The sequence below is a fragment of the Lontra canadensis genome, unplaced genomic scaffold (genome assembly GCF_010015895.1).
Source record: "Lontra canadensis isolate GAN:19392208 unplaced genomic scaffold, GSC_riverotter_1.0 scaffold8, whole genome shotgun sequence".
In the NCBI taxonomy this organism is placed as follows: domain Eukaryota; kingdom Metazoa; phylum Chordata; class Mammalia; order Carnivora; family Mustelidae; genus Lontra; species Lontra canadensis.
Window position 1 is genome coordinate 4,169,266 of NW_022631002.1, and position 23,482 is coordinate 4,192,747.

At 56.3% G+C, this 23,482-nt stretch overlaps 1 protein-coding gene across 1 annotated transcript in view; it reads right to left on the reverse strand.

The window, feature by feature from the left end:
• Positions 1–10,018: 10,018 nt before the first annotated feature.
• The window catches only part of ATP2C2 (ATPase secretory pathway Ca2+ transporting 2), a 57,536-nt gene continuing 44,072 nt past the window's right edge, over positions 10,019–23,482 (reverse strand). Inside the window, exons 14-27 of the mRNA XM_032853845.1 lie at positions 22,745–22,846; positions 21,689–21,778; positions 20,913–21,014; positions 18,826–18,982; positions 18,029–18,199; positions 17,245–17,342; positions 17,098–17,148; positions 16,028–16,194; positions 14,813–14,881; positions 14,606–14,722; positions 13,233–13,380; positions 11,778–11,876; positions 11,533–11,674; positions 10,019–10,269 (exon numbers count right to left, since the gene is read on the reverse strand). Of these exons, the coding sequence (XP_032709736.1) occupies positions 10,151–10,269; positions 11,533–11,674; positions 11,778–11,876; positions 13,233–13,380; positions 14,606–14,722; positions 14,813–14,881; positions 16,028–16,194; positions 17,098–17,148; positions 17,245–17,342; positions 18,029–18,199; positions 18,826–18,982; positions 20,913–21,014; positions 21,689–21,778; positions 22,745–22,846 (1,632 nt within the window). The 3' untranslated portion in view covers positions 10,019–10,150. The remainder of the gene's footprint in view (positions 10,270–11,532; positions 11,675–11,777; positions 11,877–13,232; positions 13,381–14,605; positions 14,723–14,812; positions 14,882–16,027; positions 16,195–17,097; positions 17,149–17,244; positions 17,343–18,028; positions 18,200–18,825; positions 18,983–20,912; positions 21,015–21,688; positions 21,779–22,744; positions 22,847–23,482) is intronic.

Consider the following 23,482-nt stretch of genomic DNA (forward strand, 5'->3'; position numbering starts at 1 on the left):
TGAGGCCGGGCCAGGGAATCGAAGCCCTCCTCGAGAAATCCCTCCTTCCCGGACGGAGCTCTGGGCTCGGCTCTGAGACCTACACCTGGTTCTTGGGTCTTTCGCTGTCAACTTGATCTTTCTGGAGATGGGATGGATACGGGGCCATTCACTCTAGAACCTGCCTGCTTAGAGGCCACAGTAAACCAAGCTGTTTGCATCTGGCAGGTGTGGCCTTTTCTCCTGGGGGGCTCCCCAAACTTTGCCCTTAGCAGTGCCCCCGACTGAGCAGAAGGCCTTGCAAATGAGCTTTTAAAAGAAAAATGCGTGTCCAGACTACACAGAGGGGCGGCGGCCTGACCTGGACACAGTCGTGATCGATTTTCCTCCTGAAAGGCCAGTTTTTCATAAGCTGCTCAGGTACATTGTGGGGTCTCCCCAGCCAGTGGGGTAGTAGATCGGGGAGGGGAGGCTCCTCGGATATCCTGACCATAAAACCAAAGAGTTAGGTCGGTCCTGCTCCTTCCATCTGTTCTGGAATTTCTTTTGATAAAAAAGCAACTGAGTACCTCACTAATAACAGGTCTGTTGGTGTTTGTACCTCGAGCCCCGTCGTCTGGCTGTCAGGCTTGGATTTTGTTGGTGGACGCCCTGTGCCTTGGGTCTCTTGTCATCAGAGGGCAGGTGACAAGCGGGGACCCGTTCACCAGGAAGGCATGCTTACACAGGGCAAGGCAGGGTCCCAGCCCAGGCGCTCGGCCCCCTGGGGGGTGCAGCCCTGCCAGTGGGCCTGTCTCACTGGGAGGATCTCCGCATACAAACCTGTTGAGGGTGTCGCCATAGCGAGGACCACCGGACCTGGGAAACCCCAGGCCTGGGACACACACGGAGCTGGTTTTACCAGCTTACAGGGTTCTTCCATGCAACAGAAATAAGGATTTGGGACCAGTTTCTCTGTAAGTGAAGACCATTAAGGCCCCAGAAGGTGCTGGAAGGAAGAGGTAAAAGGATGGGGGTCCATGGTGTCAACATGGCTTCCGTGGCCGGGAAGCCTCCGTGGCCGGGACCGTGGCTCTGCAGCCAGTCGTGGCTGTCCCGCCTCTCCTGGAGTGTGTCTAGATGTGATTTTAGTTGGGACGAATGAACTCTTAGGAGTTGAGTTGTTGAATCAATGCTGACCGACGAGCAAACCTCTAGAGTTCAGTTTATGCTCCTGACGCCCCTCCGTGCCTGTAGGCCGTGTGTACCGACAACGTGTTAGGACGGTTTTCGTGGGCCTGGCGTTTCCTCTGAGTGACTGTGTGGCTTCAGCTTTCAAACGCCACCTGGGTCCTGCCCTCCACCTGCTTCTCTGGGACGCGGGTTTTCTTTGGACCGATTTGCAAGAGTGCCTTTTCGAAGGAAGCATTTGTTCGCTGAGTACTTTTTCCAGTTTGTTTGGTTTTATTTTTGTATGTGCAAATGACGCATTTGTCCCCCTGTTTACCAGCATTTCCTCGTAAGGCTTGAGATTGTAGTTTGCTTAGAAAGCTTTTTTTCCCCCCACTCTGGGATTTAAAAAAAAAAAATCATGTTTTGTTCTGCTTCTCTGCTCTTCTCTCCTTCTAAATTTTTGACCCATTCAAGATGTAATTTAAATGTACCTCTGTCTTGCCCCCAAATGAATTCTAGTATCTTTTATATTTAATGGTATGTTGCTTTCCCATTGACTTAAAGTACTACTTTCTCGGGGCACATGCGTGGCTCAGTGGGTTAAGCCTCTGCCTCTCGATTCTGGCTCAGGTCATGATCTCAGGGTCGTGAGATCGGGCCCCATGTCGGGCTCTTCACTGGGTGTGGACTCTGCTTGGGCTTCTCTCTCCTTCCCCTCTGCCCCTTCCCCACCCCCTCCCCAAAGTAGGAGAAGGGAGGAAGGGGAGGGAGAGGAGGACCACTTTCTCATCCCCTGTATTTCTCTATGAACTCTGGTCTACCCTGTTTCATGCTTTAAGAACTGGAGTTTGGGGGCACCGGGGTGGCTCAGTTGTTAAGCGTCTGCCTTTGGCTCAGGTCATGATCCCAGGGTCCTGAGATCGGGCCCCACATCGGGCTCCCTGCTCTATGGGAAGCCTGCTTCTCCCTCTCCCACTCCCTCTGCTTGTGCTCTCTCTCTGCCAAACTAATAAATAAAATTGTAAGAAAAAAAAGTTTAAAAAAAAAAAAAAAGAACTGGAGTTTGATGATGAAAAGAAGAGCTGTTCCCCGCTGACTTCTCTGTTTTGGAAATTTCCTTCCTGTGCCTGCCTGTTTGCTTTCTCTGACCTTAGAGAACCGTTCTAAAAAGTCAGGCTGCGTTTCGGAGATGGCACTACATGGGGATCAGTGTAGGCAGAGCTGACCCCTGGTACAAGTGGCTTCCCCCTGCCCCAAGGATGGAACATCTAAGTTTGCCACCTAGATTTCGTTGTTGGTGCTGGCTTTGTCCGTGGACTTTTACCCCTGATGATTGATGGAACACAGGAAGGTTTTAAAATTTCTCTGCCTAGTTTTGTACCCAGCTACCTTGCTGAATTTTTTGGTCTGGGGGTTTTCAACCTGGGGTCTGCGTGAGAATGTTCTAGAAGGTGTGCTAAAGGGCAAGGTGGTAGGGCTTCCTCTGACCCCAGCTGAGTTTCTGACTCGGTAGGGCTGGGGAGGAGCGGAGAGTAGACATTTCTGATGACTCCCAGGCTGGTTTTTGGCTCCTGTGATCCCTTCTTTTTCCCTCCAGCATTCCTGACTTGTATACAATTAGTGAGCCCACTTACTATGATTGTGTGGACCTGAAAATGAGGGTAGTTTCCCTACTCTTGGAATTTCTAGATCTTTTCTTTCTCTGGGTCGACCGAATCAGCAAACACCTTCAGAATTTCAGTAGCAATGATGCCCCTTCCCACTCCTGACTTTAATGCAGATGCGTCTGGTTTCTAATCATGAAGCAGATGCTGGCTTTGCAGATAGATTTTTGTGTAAAGGATTCCTTTATTTGTATTTATGTTAAGAGTTTTATCCAGATGTTGAGTTTTGTTTTTTTTTTTTTTTTTAAAGATTTTACTTATTTATTTGACAGACAGAGATCACAAGGAGGCAGAGAGGCAGGCGGCAGTGGAGGCGGGGGCCGGGAAGCAGGCTCGCCGCTGAGCAGAGAGCTGCTCGCGGGCCTCGATCCCAGGACCCTGAGGTTATGACGTGAGCCGAAGGCAGAGGCTTTAACTCACTGAGCCACCCAGGCGCCCTTATCTAGATGTTGAATTTTATAAAAAGTTTTTATTTTCTTTTTTACCACCCACGATTGTCTGATTCAGAGTTTTTGTTTTTGTTTTTGTTTTTTTTTCTGGACAGACAGAGATCACAAGTAGGCAGAGAGGCAGGCAGAGAGGGAGGGAGAAGCAGGCTCCCTGCTGAGCAGAGAGCCCGATGCGGGGCTCCATCCCAGGACCCTGAGATCAGGACCTGAGCCGAAGGCAGCGGCTTAACCCTCTGAGCCACCCAGGCGCCCCTGATTCAGAGTTTTTTAATGAGGGATACCAAGGAGTAGTGCGCCAGACACTGAGCCGCGTCTGTGTGTTAACTGACACGCTTCGAACGTGCGAATTCCGTGGGTCTGTGCTCCGTACTTTTGTAGCCATGTGTACAAAGGGGTTGGTCTGTAGTTTTGTTTGGTTCTGATTTTAAAATTAAATTTAAATTGTGCCGGCCTTACAAAAAGAATTTAGAACTTGGCTTTTCTGCAGGTTCTAGAGAAAAAAGCAAAAGGAAGTCCTTTGAGGTCTGGGTCAAATTCATCCGGAACTTTCTGGTTTGGTGGGCAGGAGGGGTGAGGACTTCAGAACCTCGTCCAAGTCTCTCATCATTTGGGTGGGTTTAAACCTCTGCTGGGGTTCATTCCAACGATTTTTAAATTTTTAAAAAAGATCTTATTTATTTATTAGAATGCAGGAGTGGTGGTGGTGGGAGGGGGAGTGGGAGAGGGAGAAACAGGTTCCCCGCTGAGCAGGGAGTCCAACTCCGGGCTTGATCCCGGAACCCCGAGATCATGACCTGAGCCGAAGGCAGATGATTAACCCACTGAGCCGCAGGTGCCCCTGATTTTTAAATGTCCTGGTAGGTCTTTCACTTTATATGTCTTCAAATTACGGTACGTAAGATTGACCGAAATACATGAAATCTTCTGTAGTTGTGGGTCTTTAATTGCTGTCACTTTTCCTACATGACTTTGTACCAGTTTTGCTTAAGTTAATTTCATGCTCATAGCATCTCCTCCGGCTTATTTTTCAAATCAGAGTCAGTTGTCAAGTTACTCAATAAAAAAGAGTGAAAGCAGGTAAGTAGAAGGGTTACTTTCTTCCGTGAGCTCGGCCTTCTTCGCCGGCACCGCGTCGGTCCCGAGAGGCCTGTGTGTGTGGTTCTAATTCTTACTCCGACTTCCACTTAGACCCCAGAGTTTTATTTTTTCATTTTTGTTTTTTTTTAACCCTGACACACTCCACGGAGGGAGACATCTTGTGAAGGAAGTGTCAGCTGGACTTCGCGGCCTCAACTGTTGTGTCTTTTCTTTTTTTAAATTTTTTTAAAAGATTTTATTTATTTATTTATTTGACAGACAGAGATCACAAGTAGGCAGAGAGGCAGGCAGAGAGAGAGGGGGAAGCAGGCTCCCCGCTGAGCAGAGAGCCTGATGCGGGGCTCGATCCCAGGACTCTGGGATCATGACCTGAGCCGAAGGCAGAGGCTTTAACCCACTGAGCCACCCAGGCGCCCCTAGACCCCAGAGTTTTAAACTTCCGTGCGCTGGAGAATTCTCGTACAGATGGTGGTGTCAGTTTTCACTTTGTTGACGGGTGATTTGGAGAACCGGGTGTTCGCCGTGTCCTTACACGTGGCCGGTTGGCCTCCACCTGGACGTCCCAGACGCTTCCCTCCATCCCTCCCCTCGCCGTGTGGCCTCCGCGACTGGGCGCTGTGTGGCGTGTGTCTGGCCCGCTCGAGTTTCAGTGGCGACTGCCTCTCCTTAAATCCTCTTCCTGGTCTCGCCTGATGCTTTTGGCTCGATTTTCATCTTGTCTGACACTGTGTCGCTCCCGTGTGTGTGTTTGCCTGGTGACCTTAGCTCGATTTTTCTGAGTCTTTTTTTTTTTTTTCCTTACAAACTTTGAAATAATTTAGACTGATGCAGCTTGTGGAACGAGTCCGGGGAGTTCCCGTGGACCCCTCCCCCAGCTTCCCCTAATGACAGTGTCTTCCCCGTTCCCAGCTGTTTCCCAAACCGGGCCACTGGCGTTGGTACAGCCGTCTCTGCTCAGCAGCCCGCCTTGCTCGAATGCCGCTGGTTTTCCCATAGCACCTGCTTTTAGGCAAGGTCAAGGCTAAGGGCACAGTCCTCCAGATGGCAAAGCTGCCCAGGCCTTCCGACACCCGCCGATCGCTCAGAGGGTTCCAGCGTTAGCGTCGGGTTGGACAACTCGCTAGAAAGACGGAACTCGTGAAGCCCGTCGTACTGTTGGTGAGGCTCGGGCCGGGGAAGGATGCAGATCCGAGCCGCCCAAGGGTCAGAGCTGGGAGTGGTCCAGGAGCAGAGCTCCCCGGCCTCCTCTCCGTCAGTCCTTCTAGAGAATCACCAGGCCTGGGGGGGGCCTCGGGGACCGCCGGCACCACCAGTGAAACCCGGGTATAGAGGCCCGTAACCGCCGCTACCACTGCTGGGCCCTGTTCCACCGCGCCCCAAACTCGTTCTGCTCCCCTGCTTGTAGGCACGTCCCCGAACCCTGAACCGTTCTCCGTCACCGTCATTGTCACTTAGACAACAGGAGGTCAGTGGGGCCATGTGGTACGTGACCAGTAAGACTGGTTTGTCACTCAGCGCGGCAGCTGGGAGACGCCCCCCCCCCCCCAGGATGCCACGTGTCCGCGCCTGTGTCCGCTTCCCTCGCCGCTGGGGAGCCCTCCGCGGAGGGGGGCTGCCGAGTTCCTTGAGCCGCTCCCCCCGGCACGAGGCTGGGTCTTCTGAGATCCGGCTCCTACGGGGAAGGCGGCCCTGAGCGCTCACGTACGGACTGATGTGCGCGCGGGGGTCCGTCCCTGGGAGGGCGTTGCTGGTCACCTACTAAGCGTGGGTTGAACCTGACAGGACGCGGGGTCCGCCTGCTCTGCAGAGCCCGGCCGGGCGCACCCGCCCTCCAGCAGCACCGGGGTGGGGGCGGGGCTTCCCAGCTCCTCCGCGCCTCGCAGGTGTCCTGGCGGCTGCTCGCAGGTGTCCTGGCGGCGGGCCCGGCTGCTCCGACAGGTGTGCGGCGCGCCTCCTTGTGGGCTAAGGCGGAACGTCACTTCCTGTGCGAATGTACCCCAGGTCCCCGCCGGGAAGCCTCGTTCCAGACTTTCGCCCTCCTCCTGTTTTATCAGTGTTAGATTTTAAGGTTTTAAAAAATAGTCCGGATCAAAGTCTTTTGAGTGTGAGATTTAAAAATATTTGTTCAGTCTTTTTTTTTTTTTTTCATTCTCTTAAATAATGACTTTTCTGGGCAAAATGTTTTATTTTGGGTGAAATTAATCTTTTTTCCTGCATTTTGAAGCAATTTTTTAAGGTTTTATTTATTTGACAGAGAGAGATCACAAATAGAACAGCAGACAGAGATCACAGGTAGGCAGAGAGGCAGGCAGAGAGAGGGGGAAGCAGGCTCACCACTGAGCAGAGAGCCCCATGCAGGGCTCGATCCCAGGACCCCGGGATCATGACCTGAGCTGAAGGCAGAGGCTTAACCCACTGAGCTACCCGGGCATCTCTGAAACAATTATTTTTTATTCAAGTGTTATTTAGTGTTACTAGTTGCAGGCGTACAATATAATGATTCAACAATCCTACGTATTTCTCAGTGTTCATTAAATGCAGTGAAGGTACGGTGTGGTGTTGGTTTCCGGTGTACGACACAGTGGTTTCCGCACTGCTGTATGTGCCTTTGGGCCCACCGCCTCGCCTCTGGTAACCTATAGAGAATCATGTGTTTTCTATAGGTAAGAGTCTGTTTTTGGTTTGTCAGTGTTTTTCCTTGTTCATTTGCTTTGTTTCTGAGGTGGCACGTAGGAGCAGAATCGGTCAGCATCTTTCTCTTATTTCACTTCGTGTTATACTTGCTGGCTCCGTGTTTCTGCAGATGGCGAGAGCTCCTTCTTTAAGATTTTATTTGTTTATTAGAGGATGAGTATGGTGGAGGGACAGGGAGACCCCTGCTGAGCAGGGAGCCGGACACGAGCTCGATCCCAGGACCCTGGGATCATGACCTGAGCTGAAGGCAGATGCTTCACGAGCTGAGCCACCCAGGTGCCCTAAGAGCTCATTCTTTTTATAGCTGAGTAATGTTCTCGGGGTACTTGGGTGGCTCAGTCAGTTAAGTGTCCCAACTCTTGATTTCAGCTTAGATCGTGTTCTCAGGGTGGGAAGATTGAGGCCCCCATCGGGCCCGTGCTGGGTGAGGAGCCTGCTTAAGATGCCTGCGCTCTTTCCTTCTGTGCCCCCCAACCCCCTCCCATTGAGCACACGTGCTCGCTCTCTCCCAAAAGTGGGGGGCAAGGTCTAATTCTCTCTATGGCTGAGTGATACTCCTTTGGATGTATACCACATTTTCTGTGTCCACTCATCTGTGGATGGACCAAAGGCTGCTTTCGCGTTTTGGCCATTATAAATAATGCTGCAGTAAACACGGGGGCAAATACCTTTTTGAGTTTTTAGTGTTTTCATTTTCATTGGTTCCTCAGAAAGTTAAAACCAGAACTACCACAGGACCCAGTAATTCCACTACGACATATTTACTGTTTCTCTTATCTTTTAGGGATGGTCTCGCAGGGTCATGTCTACGAACTCTGCTGAATCCTAGATCCCAAAGACTTTTTCCCCTCTTTTTCTTCTGGGTTTTCATCTGTGGCTCACTTTGAGTTCGTTTTTGTGGAAGGCAGGGGGCTTGAGTCGAGGGTGGCTTTCTCGGTGTTCCAACAGCATTTACTGAAATGATGTTTTCTTCATTAACTTGCTTTCGGATTGGTGTCCAATGTCACAAGATTTCCTTTTTGGGGGAACGGTTTAAACTACATCACTGACCTTAGAAGTCTGGGGACTAATCAGATCACTGCATAGTAACGTGTTGCAGTTGTCTGTGGTTTTCACGGAATTGGTTTATTTAACCTGTTGAATTTCTGCGCCTGAGGTTCTCAGGATTCCTGCTGGAGTATCTTCAGGGAGCCGTCATGATCAGCCACCGTCCTTCCCAACATGAGCCATCTCTTTTTCCTTTGGCTAACCCTCTAGCAAGACGGGCCATTGTATTGGTACCTTCGAGGAACTAGCTTTTGATATGATTTTTGTCCAAAATCAAAAATCTTGGACTCCCCTGCTTTCTGCCGTTTCCTGTTCTTATTTTGGTCACTGTCCCGCCACTGCTGATGGGTACGTGTTCTAGAAATGGGAGTCAAGCTCAGTTGCTTCAAAGGTGTTCAGGTCTGCTGCATTTTGGTGAAAAGATGGCTTACGTTTGCTTGTAATCTGATTTATGCATTTTACTTTACGACCTGCAGTTGGGGTCTTGGTTAGCAAGATCTCACCTGTCCCTGGTAGTAGTAGTTGTTATTTTATCTTTTACATGGATAGTCTACCGGGAGCTGTTCTGTATGGCATTTTATTTAGGGATTTCTGGATGGTAGTAAAGACTAAGAGTACCTTTTGATGCTGTTACTGCAAGTATCGGTCGACCCTGGTTCTTCTTGATGATTTAAGGGGCAACATGGTGCTGGGAAGGGATCCTGAATCCGACCCCGGTGTGCCCCAGGCTGTGGGGGTGGCCAGAGTCGGCCTGCCCTGCTCAGGAGTTAGCAGGGCTGGGCAGCTGCTGGGTGGCCATCACCCCCGTCTGAATGCCTTCCTCTCCAGGCCGCGCCCTCGATCATCTTTGCGGTGGGATGGCACCCGTGCGTCTCCGCATTTAGCTCTGGGGTCACTAGTGGGGGTCACGGCAGGGTGGGGGGAGGATAGTGACCCCAGACCATGCATCTTCCTTCTGAGGAATCTGAACTTTGCCTGGGAGCTGCAGGGGTCCACTCGGACCTCCTTGCCCCTGGTCTGGCCCAGGCGTCACCACCCCAGGCAGTCGGCTACTTTTCTCTATTCGGGTAGGCTCTGGTGCCCAGCTGTTTGACCAAGAGCCAGTCTAGCTGTTCCCGTGAGAGATTTTTTAGGTGGCTCCACATTCCAGTCCGTTGGCTCTGGATCGCCGCGGTGGCCTCCAGAACGTGGTGACCCTCATCTAACCAGTTGAAGGCTTAAGAGAAAGGCCTGGGATGTCGGAGAAGGAAGGAGTCCCTGTCGGCGCGCTCCGGAGCTGCCAGCCCTCACAGTCAGGTGCGCCGGCCTCTTCCGACAGGCTGTGTCCCTCCCTCTCCCTAATACCTGGTGGCAGGGGGTGCTGGGGACAGCTGTGGCTCCTTTCCCAGGCGCTGCTCCTCCGTGGCCGCTTCCTGCCTGGCTCCCTCCTTCCCCGCTCCACCATCTTTACCAAAAGTCCTGGGGCTCGTCCTCAGGCAGCTGGGAGATGCTCCGGGTCCCGGGGCTGGAGGTAAAGTCCCTTTACTGTTCCCCTTCAAAGAATGGGTCTGGTTCCTGCCGCTCAGAGTGGGACCGTGGGTCACCCTGGACGTGGTCATGAAAAACAGGCTTTGTGGGTTTCCAGAAGTGGCATCAGATTTCCCGTCTGGCTGCTTGGAGGGAGAAGGTGGACCAGGCGTGGGCGCAGCTTCTACAAAATGCCTCAGATCCCCCTCCTGAGGGTTGAGGTGATGGAGGGGAGGTGGCCCTGGAGCAACCAGAAGCTCTGGCCCCGGGGCTGGACGCCTGATCTTCCTCACCCGGGCGCTGCGGGGACACACTCTGGAGGCAGCCGTGGTTCATACAAGTCACTGCGGTTTAATAAGTAGCTGTTTCCGGGCGCTCTGCTCAGGGCCCGTCCCGGGGACAGAGATGAGGATGGACGCAGGCCCAGGATGGTCGAGCCGCAGAGCCGAGGGAGAGGCCCAGCGCTCCGTGTCCTGGCAGCGTCCCTCTGGCGAGGGGCCGGGGGAAGGGCCACAGTCCCATCAAATAGAGATGATTTAGGATTTCACACAGCCAGGTCCCCTAGACGTGATCTGGGTGAGTCTGGGCTTTCCTGGCTCTGGAGAAGAATTTTTCACAGAGTTTGAGGAGCTCGGACACGATGAACACAGACGAGGCCAGTCCGGTTAAAAGCAGCAAATCTGCCGGAAGGGGGAGGAAGAAAGGAGTCAGCACGGGTTGAACCCGTGCCGTGGGCCTCTGCCCCGAAGGGGCGCTGCCAGCCAGCTCACAGGAGCCTCAGCCCGGAGCGCCCCTCCCTCCCTGTCTTCAGTCACAGGGACCCCAGAGGTGGGGGGAAGGACCCGGGGAGTTGAGGGCCAGACCCTTCCCTTCCTGGGAGCAGATGGCTTCAACCCAGGGTCCTACATGTGGCAGAGCCAGCTCCACGCAGACCACCCGGTCCTTCCAGGTGGTCCCAGGCTGGGGGCAGGGTGTGGCACCCACTTGAGCTGGCAGAGGACCCTGACCCTCCTCCCAGCTGTCCTGAGGGCAGACACCCTGACCCCGGCTCCGGGCTCCCAGGGCAGCCCACCCTGACTCATTCCAGTGGGTCAGTCCCTAGAGCCGCCCCTGACCGCACGGTGTCTTACTGTCTGAACCTTCCCTGGGTCCCTGTTGCCAATAACCCAGCACAGACACGGGGCCCCACCAACCACACCCCAGCTGTTAGCTTTGGTAAAGCTGACTTAGTTCCCTGCAGAGAGGACCAGCCATTAAAGTTCTTACTTCTTGTCTGTAGCTGTAGGGCACTTGGCGGGGACCCACATGGACCCTGCCGTTAGATTTTGGGGAAAAGCGAGCAGACGGTCCCCAGTCTGGCCCAAGGGTCCAGGGCTCTCGTGTCCCCCACCTCTGTCCTGACCCAGGGACGTGTCAAAGCCGCAGCTCAAACCTCCTCCTCCTGACTGTCCCCTTTTCCCGTTTGTGTTCACAGTCATCTCAGCTGCAGGCAGAGGCACACAGGTCACTCTGGGCGGCTTACAGAGAGCTTGCACCTGTGGTCAGCCTGGGCGGAGACCAGGACAGGTGTGCTCAGGTGGGGGACAGCCGTGGGCCTCAGTTCCTGTCTTTTCCAGCAAGAGCTACTAGGCGATTTGCTCCCTGTCGTGAGGTGAGTGGGCGTCCGGGACATACCAGTCCACCGCCAGTGGGGGCAGACGGAGCCCAGACTCGCCCACCGTGGCGCAGCCCCCCGCCCTTGTTGTCTATGCCCTGTGTGCTCGGAGCCGCCCACCTGGGGACAAGGGGCCAGGAGGCCAGATCCCCTCCCTTCCGTCGTCCTCTCTGGGGAGGTACCTCTTCTCTGGCTCCCTCAGTCTTCTGTCCCCCTCCCCCGAGTGTGCAGGCAGGTGGGGGCGGGGACAGGTGCTGGCCCCCGCAGGCCCGTCCTCACGGCCACTCACCGAGAGCGCCCAGGTTCTCGGTCTGGAAGACCTTCTGCAGGGGCGGGATGTAGATCACGGCCAGCTGCCCCGCAACGGACCCCAGCACCGAGTACAGGAACATGCGGTTCCGGAGGAAACCGATCTCCGCTACCAGCTTGGTCTGCAGGAGGGAGGACACTTTGTCAGCCCACGCCCACTGAGAACAGCCCCGGGTCCTGAAGGGCGGGGGGGGGGGGGGGGGGGGGGCGCAGCCCGGGGCCCACCTGAGCGCGGCAGGTCAAGGCATTGAAGAGGTCGAAGAACACAAAGCAGGTGAAGGTCATGGTTGTGGTGCGTGGGGTGCTGGCCTTGTCTGCGGGGACCTGGAACACAGGCACGGGAGGAGGGGTCCGGGAAGGCCGTGCGTTTCCCACAATGACCTCGACCTTCACCAAGAGCCAGAGGCTGCAGCAGCTCCAGGGTGGGCATCACCCCCACCCCCATACCCCCCACCCCCACCTCCCCCGCCAGCAGCAGGGAGCGGCTTTCTCGGGAACTGACCAGGACCTCCCGCTCGGTCTGGAGGCAGCTGCTGTTACAGGGGACACGTGGCTCAGACCCGCCCCCCACCCAGGCCAGCCCGGCTGCTAGAGGGGCCGGCAGCCCGTCCTCAGGAACTTGGGCTGCCCCCCACACCCAAGCCGAAACCTTGCACGGATAAAGGGAGTGTTCCTTTCTCCAGCAGGTGACCTTGCATCCTGGGAGGTGACATTGCTGCAGCCACACCCACGGAGCAGAAGGTCCCTTCCCGGAAGAAGGGAGGGGATGGAGACCCTCCCCGGCTCTGGTGTGGCTGCTCGGAAGGGAGGCAGAGCTCACTTCCCCCGACACCTCTGGGCCGGGCCTGGAGCCACAGGTGAGAGGGACTCATGTTCGCACCCGAACTTCCCCCTGCCCCGGGGAGGTGGCGATGAGCCCGTCCTGCCTGGGCTTCGCACAGAACCCTGTTCCAGCAAATGACCTTCCTGGGGGTGGGGGGCGGGTAGGGTGAGTTAGAACCTGACTCGGAGTCCTGGTGGGCACCCAGGAGTCTGCGTTTCCCTCAGGTCCCGGAGCGGAGGAGGCTGCTGTTGGGGACCCTGTGCTCAGGACCGCTGTGCAAGTCCTGGAGAGCCTGGGTCCCCTTCCCCGCCAGGGGGTGCACACGGGCTGCATGAGGTAGAGAATCCCCACTTCCATGGCAGGTGAGAATTTGGGGAAAAACAAGGCCATTCCTCTAGCGGGGGAGGCTCAGAAAAACTGAGAATCTGTGGGGACCCAGTGTCCCGTCCCCCTTGGTGCATGTGTCACCTGCCTGGTTCTCTAGTCCGAGCACTGCACCAAAAGGGGACCAGTAAGTTCCCACAAGTGACCGTCTCCAGGGAACAAACGTCCCGTCCTTCCTTCCTAGGAAATTTCATTGTTTCCGGGATAGAAAACTGCCTTAGGTCCCATTTAGAATAAACTCTCATTTCTGGTTCACGCCTGGGCGGCCTCCTGTCCTGCTACCTGCTCCCCACAGTGGGGTCCTGATCCCCTGCCTTTCCTCCAGGATGGCCCCCTGTACGCATACACGTGTCTCCCCTGTTGGAGGCTGAGCCCCATGGCCGGGCAGGGACCGTCCACACACATGGCCTGAGTCTCCCCCATCAGGGGCTTAGCGAACAGTGGCTTAGCAAGTCCGTGAGGACCGGCCTCACCTCTTTCCAGAAGATAAAGAGTGTCCCGCTGATGATGATGGCTGCCGACAGGAGGGTCTTGAGGATGAGGGCTCTACTGAGGATGGTGTCCTTGACGTTCCGCGGTGGCTGCTGGAGGGCGTCTCTGTCCACAGGCTCTACCCCCAAGCTGCTCAGAACACGACATGGGCGCCCGGACGTAAACCACTGAGAAGGGACCCTCCAGCCAGCCAGGCAGAGGCTGAACAAGCACATCTGAGGCAGAGCCGGAACCTTCCAGGCCTTCCGGTCAGCTCCCTGGGCACCACCGGCTGGGAGGTCGGGGGGATGGGGGGCCCAGCCCCCCCAGGCGGTCCACCCAAGCCCGGGCCAGTCCCGCACTCACAGGGACTTCTCTATTAGCCTCCCTGCACATCCTCTGTCCCCTCCCTAACTGCCAGCCCCTTCCACGGTGACCCCCACCCCCAGCCTGGGCCCCACGGGCAGCCCTTCCCTCCACCATCCCTGAGCACCGTGAAGGAAGACCCCCCCTACCCCAGAACTGGCCACACCACGGTCCTGGAACTACCCCAGGTCCCCTCTTGTGCTCAGGTAACGTCCATCACAAGGGGACGCCCCAGTGGGCTAGAGAAACGGGATCCAGGCCCTGCCCACCGCAGAGCCCCCAGTGACGGAGGGACACCTGTCTCCCGGGGACTGTGAAACAGCAGTATTGGGGCTAGACCATCAGGAGGCAGTGCGGGGGGCACTGAGGACTAAGTGGGCTGGGGCCCCCTTCACTGCTGGCCCCGCTCCCCGCATGTTGAAGAGGTGCCCTTCCGCTGGGCCCAGGGGGACTGAGTAGGGCTCTTGCCCCTGGCAGCTGTAACCGGTGACACCGAGTGAACGTTGGTAATGGAATGCGTGTCAGATGCAGTCCGATGGAACGACACGCTGTGTGCAGAGGTGGTCCTTCTGCACCTTTCAGCCCACCTAGCGCTCCCTTCTCAGCCAGCCACTCGCTGACCAGCTGCTGTGTCCCAGGCGCCGTTCTAGGAGCCAGGGAGACTAACGGGAACATCACAAACCTTGTCCAAGGGGAGCTAGATCGAAATCAGATAAGCAAGGACAAGGACATACATGTATATCTTCTCCTCCGGGGAAAAACAAAGCAGGGTACGGTGATTGAGAGCCAGGAGGCTGCTGTTAGGGTAATCAGGGAGGACTTCTTGGAGGTGGTGACCTCACGAGAGGCACAGAGCCTTGGAGCTGCGCAGGAGCATCCCTCACAGACTCTGGCTGCCCAGGCAGGTGCTTCCTCCCCTGCACCGCAGTCAACTTCTCTGGGACTCTTGGGGACAGTGACTGCACCCACACTCCGGGGCGCAGTTCTGGCCGCCCGCTCAGCGCCTCACCTCTGTGCGGGTGGCCCGTCCATGATGATGTTGATCCACAGGATCTGCATGGCGTTGAGGGGGCTGGGCAGGTCGCACACAGTGGACAGAGTGATGAGGCTCAGGGCTGAGATGCTCCTGCAGGGACACACGCGGCATGGTCGACAGCGGCTCACCAGACGCGTGCGCAGCACCTGCCACCACTGGGAGCTGCGGGCCTTGACTTACGTGCTCAGCTGGAACCGGACAAAGTTTTTGATGTTGTGAAAAATCCCTTTGCCTTCCTCCACTGCATTCCTGCGAGAGAGAAAGCGTTTATTCACGATGGTGTCAGCAGGGATGGCCTCATGCTCGGGTGCCCCTTCCTGTTTCGCTGCTCAAGGACATGCCCACGGAGGACGACGATGTCCTGATCAGCACCAGCCGGCGCTGGGGACTGGACCGTGAGCCACGATCCCCCTTCTGCCCCCAAACTGGATTCCTTTCCCGCCCGAGCCTGGGACTCCTGAAGCAACAAACCCACCTCTGGGAGTCCCACAAGAGGCACAGCAAAACCAACCAAACCCAGACCTGCTCCTGAGCTGCTGGTGCATGGCAGGGGGGAGAATTGGGAAGCTGAAAACATCATCTATTGTATTTCTAGAAAACTCTGCAGAAGTCCTTTAAAAAAACGATCTGGAGGCATGAATGCCGAAAACTGCCCAATCATTTTTTCTACTAAAGTTTTTTGCAAAAGTAAAAATGACAGATTTACTTACTAACTGCATCTTGTGACCACCCCCCCCCCGCATGACGGGGGAAGGACACTAAGGATCGCTACAGTGAATCCATTTGTAAAGAAAAGATTCCTTCTGCAAAGTCCGAAATCACAGCCAACGTCAGTCTTTGTTCAGATACTTGGTATCTTCTCCCACCCCCAGTGACTCCAGTTCACTTAGAAGGAAAGACTTCATTAGAACGAATCAAAATCAGATCCAGAGGGCAGGCGGTTTTTTTAAGGAAACAAAAAAAGGTGAAGAAAACAGGTGCTTTGTCATCCTGGCAGCTGGAGCTCACACGCGCCCCAAGTGTCCGTGTCCACACGAGCACGACCCCAGACTCAAACCACACGTTTAGCACTACGGGGTGAGCATCTCCGGGTCTGGCCTCCTCGTGCTCCCGCTCCCGCTGTTGGCAGCCAGGGTGGTCTAGGATTTCCCCCAAACGGTGTGGCAGCGACCGCACGGGCACGCGCCTCTGTCTGCGAGCGCCCGGTCCTGGCTTTTCCTCCGCTGCACCCTCGGGCTACAGAAGGGTTTGCTCGCATGTGTCTGCAGCAGCCCCGGCCCCGCGTGCTACGTGAGCTGGGACACCTGTCTCCCTGGCACGACGGATCCCCGGGGCGGGCGGCTGGTTACACCATGCGTTTCTGCCCCTAAAAGCCCCACCTGCGGAGCAACTCACATGATGGCTGAGAAGTCATCGTTCACCAGGACCATGTTGGCAGCCTCTTTGCTAACGTCCGTCCCCGTCTGCCCCATGGCGATCCCGATGTCCGCAGACTTGAGGGCGACAGCGTCATTCACCCCATCCCCTGTCATGGCCACGATCGCCCCACATTCCTGCAAAGCCTTTGGAAAAAAGAGGCGAGTGGAGGCTGCAGCCCTTCCAGAACCTTCCTTCTTCCCTCGGGATGCTCTGCCTCTCCCTCCGCATGGCCAACAGCAGAGGCCCCCTCTGGAGTCAGCTGGCCAGACTCCGAGTCCCAGCCACGCCGGCATCCCGTGGAGCTCAGCACGCCCTGAACCTCTCAGACTCAGCTTCTCCATCTGCAGAGTGGGGACAACCGTCCCTCCTCTGTGAGAGCCACACTACGACGGCGGGTGTCGGGCTCCCTCTCCACTAACAAAGACCGGTCTACCGCTTTCCCCTGAAACCACGTGGCAGCCAGTAAGTCTTCATGTTTGCTCTTGGGAATACCGCGCACGCAGACTTGCTCCCTAGAAAAACACCCCCCCCCCCCCCAAGAGCATCGAGGATCAAACAGCCCAGGCCACAGAGCACATCTTCGGATGCGCACACGCGGGAGGCCAGCGATGCGTCAGGGCCCCCCTCCCCCGCGGGCAGCAGACCGTGTCCACTCTGCTGGGCACCCGCTGCGGGCCGGGCACTGCGAGGGGCGCTCCAGAGCCTGGCCTCCTCTGTTCCTCTCACCGGCCTTGTTACCAGCTGATGTCATTCATACTATCCCCTCCCCCTGTTTACAGATGGGGAAACTGAGGCCTGGAGGTAACTAACAAGAATAACACCAAAGATCGCTCGGCTAACAGAGGCCAGCTGCTTTTCCTTTCTCCCTCTGCACCACCCCGTTCCAGCTCCTGTTTTTGGTGTATGTGGCCAAGGTCCCCCTGTGCTCCTACCCCGGTTTGGGGACGGCCGAGTCTCCCGCCAGCTTGGGCCCTGGACCACCCGGAGCAGAGTCCCCGCCACCGTCCCGGGCTGGCCCTGACGGACCCACGAGGCTCCCAGCTCACCTTTATGATTTTGAGCTTGTGTTTCGGGCTGGTCCTGAAGAAGACAGACACCTGGGCATGGGGTCACAGAAGGGCAGAGTCCGTGACCTTGGGGCTAAAACTCTCCCTCCTCCCCACAGCGAGACCCCCCCCCCGGGAGGACCCCACCTTCCCGACGCAGTCAGCCAGCTCTTCCTGCCCCATGTTTTCCACCTCGTCCCCGGACATGGCCTTCAGCTTCCCGTTGCACAGGCCGATGCTCCTTCCTGCAGGGGGCGGAGAAGCCGTCTGAGCGCTGGCTCCCAAGCCTGAGGCTGCTCCCGCGCCGCCCCCATCTGCACCTTCCTGACCCCAGTCCCTGCCTGGGCCACACAGAGTGATGGCTGCCACCCACCACACACCTGCCGTGTCACACGGAATTAACCGGCAACAGAGAGCTCGTGCTCCCTGCTTTAAAGCCAAGGAAAGGGAGGCAAGGGGCTTCCCTAAGGTCACAGAGCGGGTGACGGGTGGTGCTGGAACCAGATGTGGTTTTGTCTGATTCTGGACTCTCTGATCTTTTCATAGGCCAGGGGCCTTGAGACAGAGCGGGGAGCACAGCAAGGTGTGACCCTCATTCCGGCAGCAAGTGTAGTGACAGGAAGGGTGTGGCTGGCCCGCTGTGGGCAAAGAGCCTGGACGTCAGAGTGGCTCAGTGACTTGCCAAGGTCTCACGGCTGGTGGCGGAAGCCATCCCAGAAGTGAACACGGGAATGATGCTGCCTGGGACGGGGACATAAGCTCGAGGACGAAAGCCCCCAGGCCGTAGGACGTTGACAGTGGACACAAAGGCTCTCCCCTTCAGAGGACCGGCCCACGTTTTAGGGCCAGCCCTCTGAAGGCGGAGTGCCGGTCCTCGAAGCTCACGGTCACCGTGCGCCGACCGGACACGCCGCCCGCCCTGCCCACTGACCTATGGCGGAGGCGGTCTCCAGCCCGTCCCCCGTGATCATCTTCACCGACACGCCCGACTGGCAGAGCAAACGCACAGCCTCCTTCACGCCAGCCCTCGGAGGGTCGATGATGCCGACGAGCCCCAGAAAAGTCAGGCTCCCCAGCTCGGGCCCAGAAGCGAGGGCCAGCACTGAGGAAAGACCAAGAGGCACAGAAGGTCCACGGGGGGGCCAAGGGGGCCACGAAGTCCCCCGTCAGCCCGGCCGCTCTGCATCCCAGATCCGCCTCGCCTGCGCAGGGCTCCCCGGGGCTTGGCTGGCCCGCGCAGGGCAGCAGCTGTGCACGGCTGGCCCCGAGACAGAAACAGAGACAACCTGACCCACAGAAAGTGAGACTTTTGTCCGCTGGTGGCGTCAAGCCCAGCCTCGCCCCAGCGAGAGAGGCAGGAAGGAGAGCGGCAAGCGGGGGTGCCGTGGCACGTTCCCAGCAGCTCTTCTGGTCTCTGCTCTTGCCGTCTGCCCTTTTTGGGGAGCGGCTGCAGGGGCAGGACACGCGCAGGAGGGCACTGCGGGTGACAGGCTCCGGCTGCTGGCTCGTCCTGGCCTTGACTCCTGAGCACCAGTGCTCCCGGAGCGGGCACTCTGAGAGCTGCCTGTTTCTCATCTGCCCATTAGTTCCACGCTTGCTTTACTCCCATCACGCACCGCCCGACGGCCGTCCCGCTCCCTCCCCTTACCAAAAACCCTGCATTAGTGCACTTGAAAAGTCAGTGCCGCCCTTGCTTAAATCTCGGGGCTGGGGACGGAAGGTACTGACCACGCAGGCCGAGTGTCCCCATCTTCTTCTCCTCCTGCTGGTAGAAGGCTCGCTGTTGGGGTGTCAGCGGCAGAGGGATGCCCCCGTTGTTGTACGTGGTGCAGTAGTTAATCACCTCTTCAAAGGCCCCCTTCATGAAGTAAATGTCCTCCTGGTCCTTGGAAAAGAAAAGAAAGCCCCTATCATCGGATGCCTCGGCTCTCCGTGACCGTCCCCTCGTGCTCACAGAGAGGCTGCCGGCGGGGCTGTTTCTCGCGGAGCGTCCCGCTCACCAGCACAGCACAGGCTGGATAAATGAGGGGAAAGCCGGGCGACGGGACACCAGCAGCCCATGGCAGGATCCAGGCGGATCTTAGACCCACACCCGCCTCTCTGACGTCCCCTGCCGATGTCACGGACGGCATCCCGGGCATTTCGTGAACCGCTCGTAGCCCAGGCACCGTCACATCTGTGCGTCCGGGACTGCGCGCTGGTGTGTCTGCTTTAACGGCAGGTGTGGTTCCTGTTCTGTTCGCTGCCGCACGGGGCTCACTAAAGGGACCCGAACAAACCCCCAACCGTCCTCTGCGGACTTTGGCTCTGGCTGCCGTGGACAGTAGCTCGGCGCAGAAGGCGCGGTGCCACTGTGGGTGACACTCTGTCGCCCGCATGGGCACAGAGCCTGCGTGCCGATGCCGGGCTGGAATGAGCTCCTGTGAACGGATACGGGAAGGTGTCTGAGACCTCACCGTCGGGGGAAAACAGCAAATTACAAGCACGATCTCCAGCATGACCCGGTTTTAAAACCACCCCGTACGTTGCTGTGTGCCCATTTAGGACCTGGAATATTCCATCCCGACTGCTGGGGGGGGTGACCGGTGAGGAGAGAGGAGCAGAATTGTAAAGACCTCTCATTTTTAAAGTCACATTTCCTTCATTTATTTCAATGAGATTATAATACCATTGTCTTTGGGGAGGAAAAAAAAGATTTGAAGGCATTAAAGCATTTAAAAAATCTGTAACCCCTTTTAAGCAGGAAGGAGTCACGTGCCCATCTGCTCACAGCAAAGGCCTGGAATGCGCTGGCCACGCCGCCCCCCAACCCTGAACAACAGAGAAGTCTCCCAAGAGCAAGATGTGAAGGTTCTGGAAAGCGCAGAGAGGCGTAAAGGGCTGGAGAAAAAGGTGGAAGACGATACCGAAAACTTAGGGGGAAAAAACAAATCCCAAAGCCTTTTATCTGAAAATCTGAAAAGCTACAGAAGCTTAAAAAAAAAAAAGGGGGAAAAGAAGTCAGCTGTCATCCCCACGCAGGGAGAGCCGTGAGGGGTTTGGTGTATGTTCGGGTCACCCAGAGCAGGGCACACACGCGTGTCCATGTGCACACGTGTAATGCGAACCGTGCTGGGTGCTGGGACGCACCTCCTGATCCCTACCTGGTGACAATCAAAGGTGCTTGTACCTGTAAAGAACTCAGCACCAGGGTGTGGAAAAAGGCCCCCCAAGTTAGCAAGGGGGTCACTGTTAGCGGTGGGAGCGTTCGTCAAAATGCCCCGCAAATGCAGGTTCCTGGCTCTACTCCCGATCTTCTTTTTAAAGAGAGAGAGAAAGAGTGTGTGTGTGTGTGTGTATCTGAGAGACAGAGATTGTGAGCTGGGGGAGGCGGAGAGGGGACAGAGAGGGAGGGGAAGAAATCTCAAAGCAGACTCCACACGGGGCTCAGAGCCCGACACGGGGCCAATCTCACGACCCTGAGATCATGAGATCATGATCTGAGCCAAAACCCAGAGTCAAATGCTCAACTTGGGAACCACCCAGGGCGCCCTGCACTCCTGATATTTCTGACTCCAAGGTTCTGGGTGGAGCCTGAGAATCTGCATTTTACACGAATTCCCCGGGGATCCTGGTGGCCCAGGAACCCCACTTGGAGAACTACTGTTTTAGGAAAAGATCTTGGAGAACGCATGATAAAGCTCTACTTGCAGTCACCATTCACGGATTTCAAACTTCGTAGAAGCTGGGAGTTTCAACTCTCCTCCCTGGTGCCTCCATTCTCCTTTCTTTGGGGTGCAGGAGAGAGGGCGGGAGGGGCAGAGAGGCAAACTCACCTCGTTCTTGGGGCTGCATCGTGCTGCCATCCATTTCTGCTCCGAACTGAATGGAATCTCTTTTTTTCTCACGTATGAATCTTTAATATCACTTAAGTCCATCTAGGATGGTAACACACGGGCTTCCGGTGAGTCATGCTAAACGCGTCTCTATGCAAAGCTCCGTCCCCTTAAATTATTCATGATTCGGACCGTGACCGGCAGGTGAGAATCCAAGCACTGAGCTCACAGAGAAGGGCCATTTGCTTTCAAATGAAATGTCCCATCGGGAGAAGAAAGGTCTCGTTTCTCTCATTCAGGGACAGAACCAGCTTGGTCTTTGGGAACAGTTTCTGGTGTCCCACCCCACTGCCCACCCCTTCGGCAGCAGGGACAGCCGTTCTGCCCGTGGCACTGGACGCTCCATGGGGGCATTTCTGCTGAGTCGCAGACCCGGGGTCTGACCTCAGAGCCCTGCAATCAGTTGAATGCACTCATAGGAAGGGGTCTTCCTGAAGGGGGGCTTGGGGCCCACGAGGTGGCTTGCCCTCCTCTATCTGTCCCCCCAGCACCTTCCTGGCGTCTGAGCCATGGGGCACAGGGATTGCCAGGAAGGGTGGCCCAGAGAATGTCCCAGAGCCACGTGGCATGTCAGTGACTGCCTGAGGATGTTTGGGGTCACTCTCTCCTGTTACTACTAAGCTTCCCCATTCTTCATCTGCTCAGACATGAGCTCGAATTCTCTAAGTCAGCCCCAAGTGCAAGAACTCCCGGCGCAGACTGTCAGAGGTCCCTACCTTCATGGCCAGCGCGATCAGTGCGCCTTCCGTGGGCTGCCCCATCACGGCGTTCTTTCTGATGACGGCGTTGTTGGCCACACAGCCTGCCTGAAAGGAGGGGTTTTCTGAATGTCTGTAGTTCAGATTGGGAACTGGCACCCCTTGGGGTCCTGGGCTCAGTCACACGCTGAAGGCTGGACCCATTTTGGGGGCAGGGCTGACCTGGGGGCAAGGGACAGGGTTTACTCTTCAAAATACATCAGAGTCCCCACCCTTCCACTGTCAATCTTCACTGAACGCTGGGGGCTGGTCGTCACGAAGCCCTCATAAGGCAGTATCACGGGGGCGGGGAGGCGGACGGGTACGGGTGTCCGCGGGGGGTGACGAAGTGTCCTGAAATTAGACGCAGCAGTGGCTGCAAACTTCGAGAAGGGACTAAAACCACTGACCCCTACACTTCAAGGGGGTGAATTCTGTGCTGCAGAACTTGATGTTTCAACTAGAAATTATAATTAAAAAAAAAAAAAAGGAAATAAACACAAAGAGAACATGAAGGGTGGATCCCAGCTCCCTCCCTCACCGCGGGTGACCCCGGGCGCTCTCATCACTTCTACGAGCCCGAGACCACGTCTGGATTCGGGCCTCGGAGGGACACCCGGCATGCAGGCGGCACGAGGGCGGGTGATACGGTTCTGATGAGTGACGAGACCAGGCTTGCTGTCGCACATTGGGTGAGCACCTTCTCCAGGCAGGCGTCTCGGGGAAGCCCCAGCAGGCGGGGAGGAGGACAGAGGCCCTAGCTCGCCACTCCCCTCATGTCTTCACCTGTTCCTGGGTGCTGCCATCCATTTCTGCTCCGAACTGAATGGAATCTCTTTTTTTCTCACGTATGAATCTTTAATATCACTTAAGTCCATCTAGGATGGTAACACACGGGCTTCCTGTGTTCCTGGGACACCTGTCCCCTGGAGTGTGGCCCCGGTGTCGCCAGACCCAACTGGCCCTCTCATCGGAGCGAATCCCATCCACTCCTATTTAAGGTGTGTTACCGCCACGGGGCTCCTTGATGCTCACCTCCACTAACCTCCCCACCGAGACGTTGCTGAACCGCTTCAGGACTTCCTTTGAGGGTAAGAGATAGACGGTGCCGTCGCCGTTATACCCAACTCCGCTGACCTGCAGGGTGAGGCCACAGGGACGATGTCACCATGTGTGGTAAGACACTCCCCCCCCCCCAGTTGTCCCATCATCTCTCTCCTGGGGGACCCACCCCAGGGACAGGATCCTATGCACGAACAAGAGGTCAAGCATGAAGATGTCCCGGCACGTGCACCAACAGAGGGCGGCAAACCTGCCCTCAGGCAGCCAGAGGGCGGATACATAAGCCTTTGCAGCCCCCGAGATCTGACATGAACATGCGGCCCTGTGACGGGGGTGGGGGGGGGGCACCAAGGGAGCCAGGACGGACCACAGGTAAACCGAAGGGCGTGGCATCCAGCCAGCCAAACTCTGTTTACAAAAACAGGCGCTGGCCTGCAAGATGTCACTGGAGAGACTGGAAAAACCCAAAAGGGACCATCATGGTTCATTTATCACAGGCGGTTACGGGCAACTGTTTCTTTGCTTCTGCAGTACGTAATGAGCTTATTATTACAAGACAATGGCCAAAAATAAAGTTGGCTCCCTTAACTCACTCGGTCATAGTCCTTGCTGCTGTTGGTAGCAAGGAAACCGTACAGTAACTCATTTTTGTTTCTTCCTTGTTGCTTCCTGGAAGGTTCCGTGTACTTTTAGGAAGGAAAAGGTCTGTCT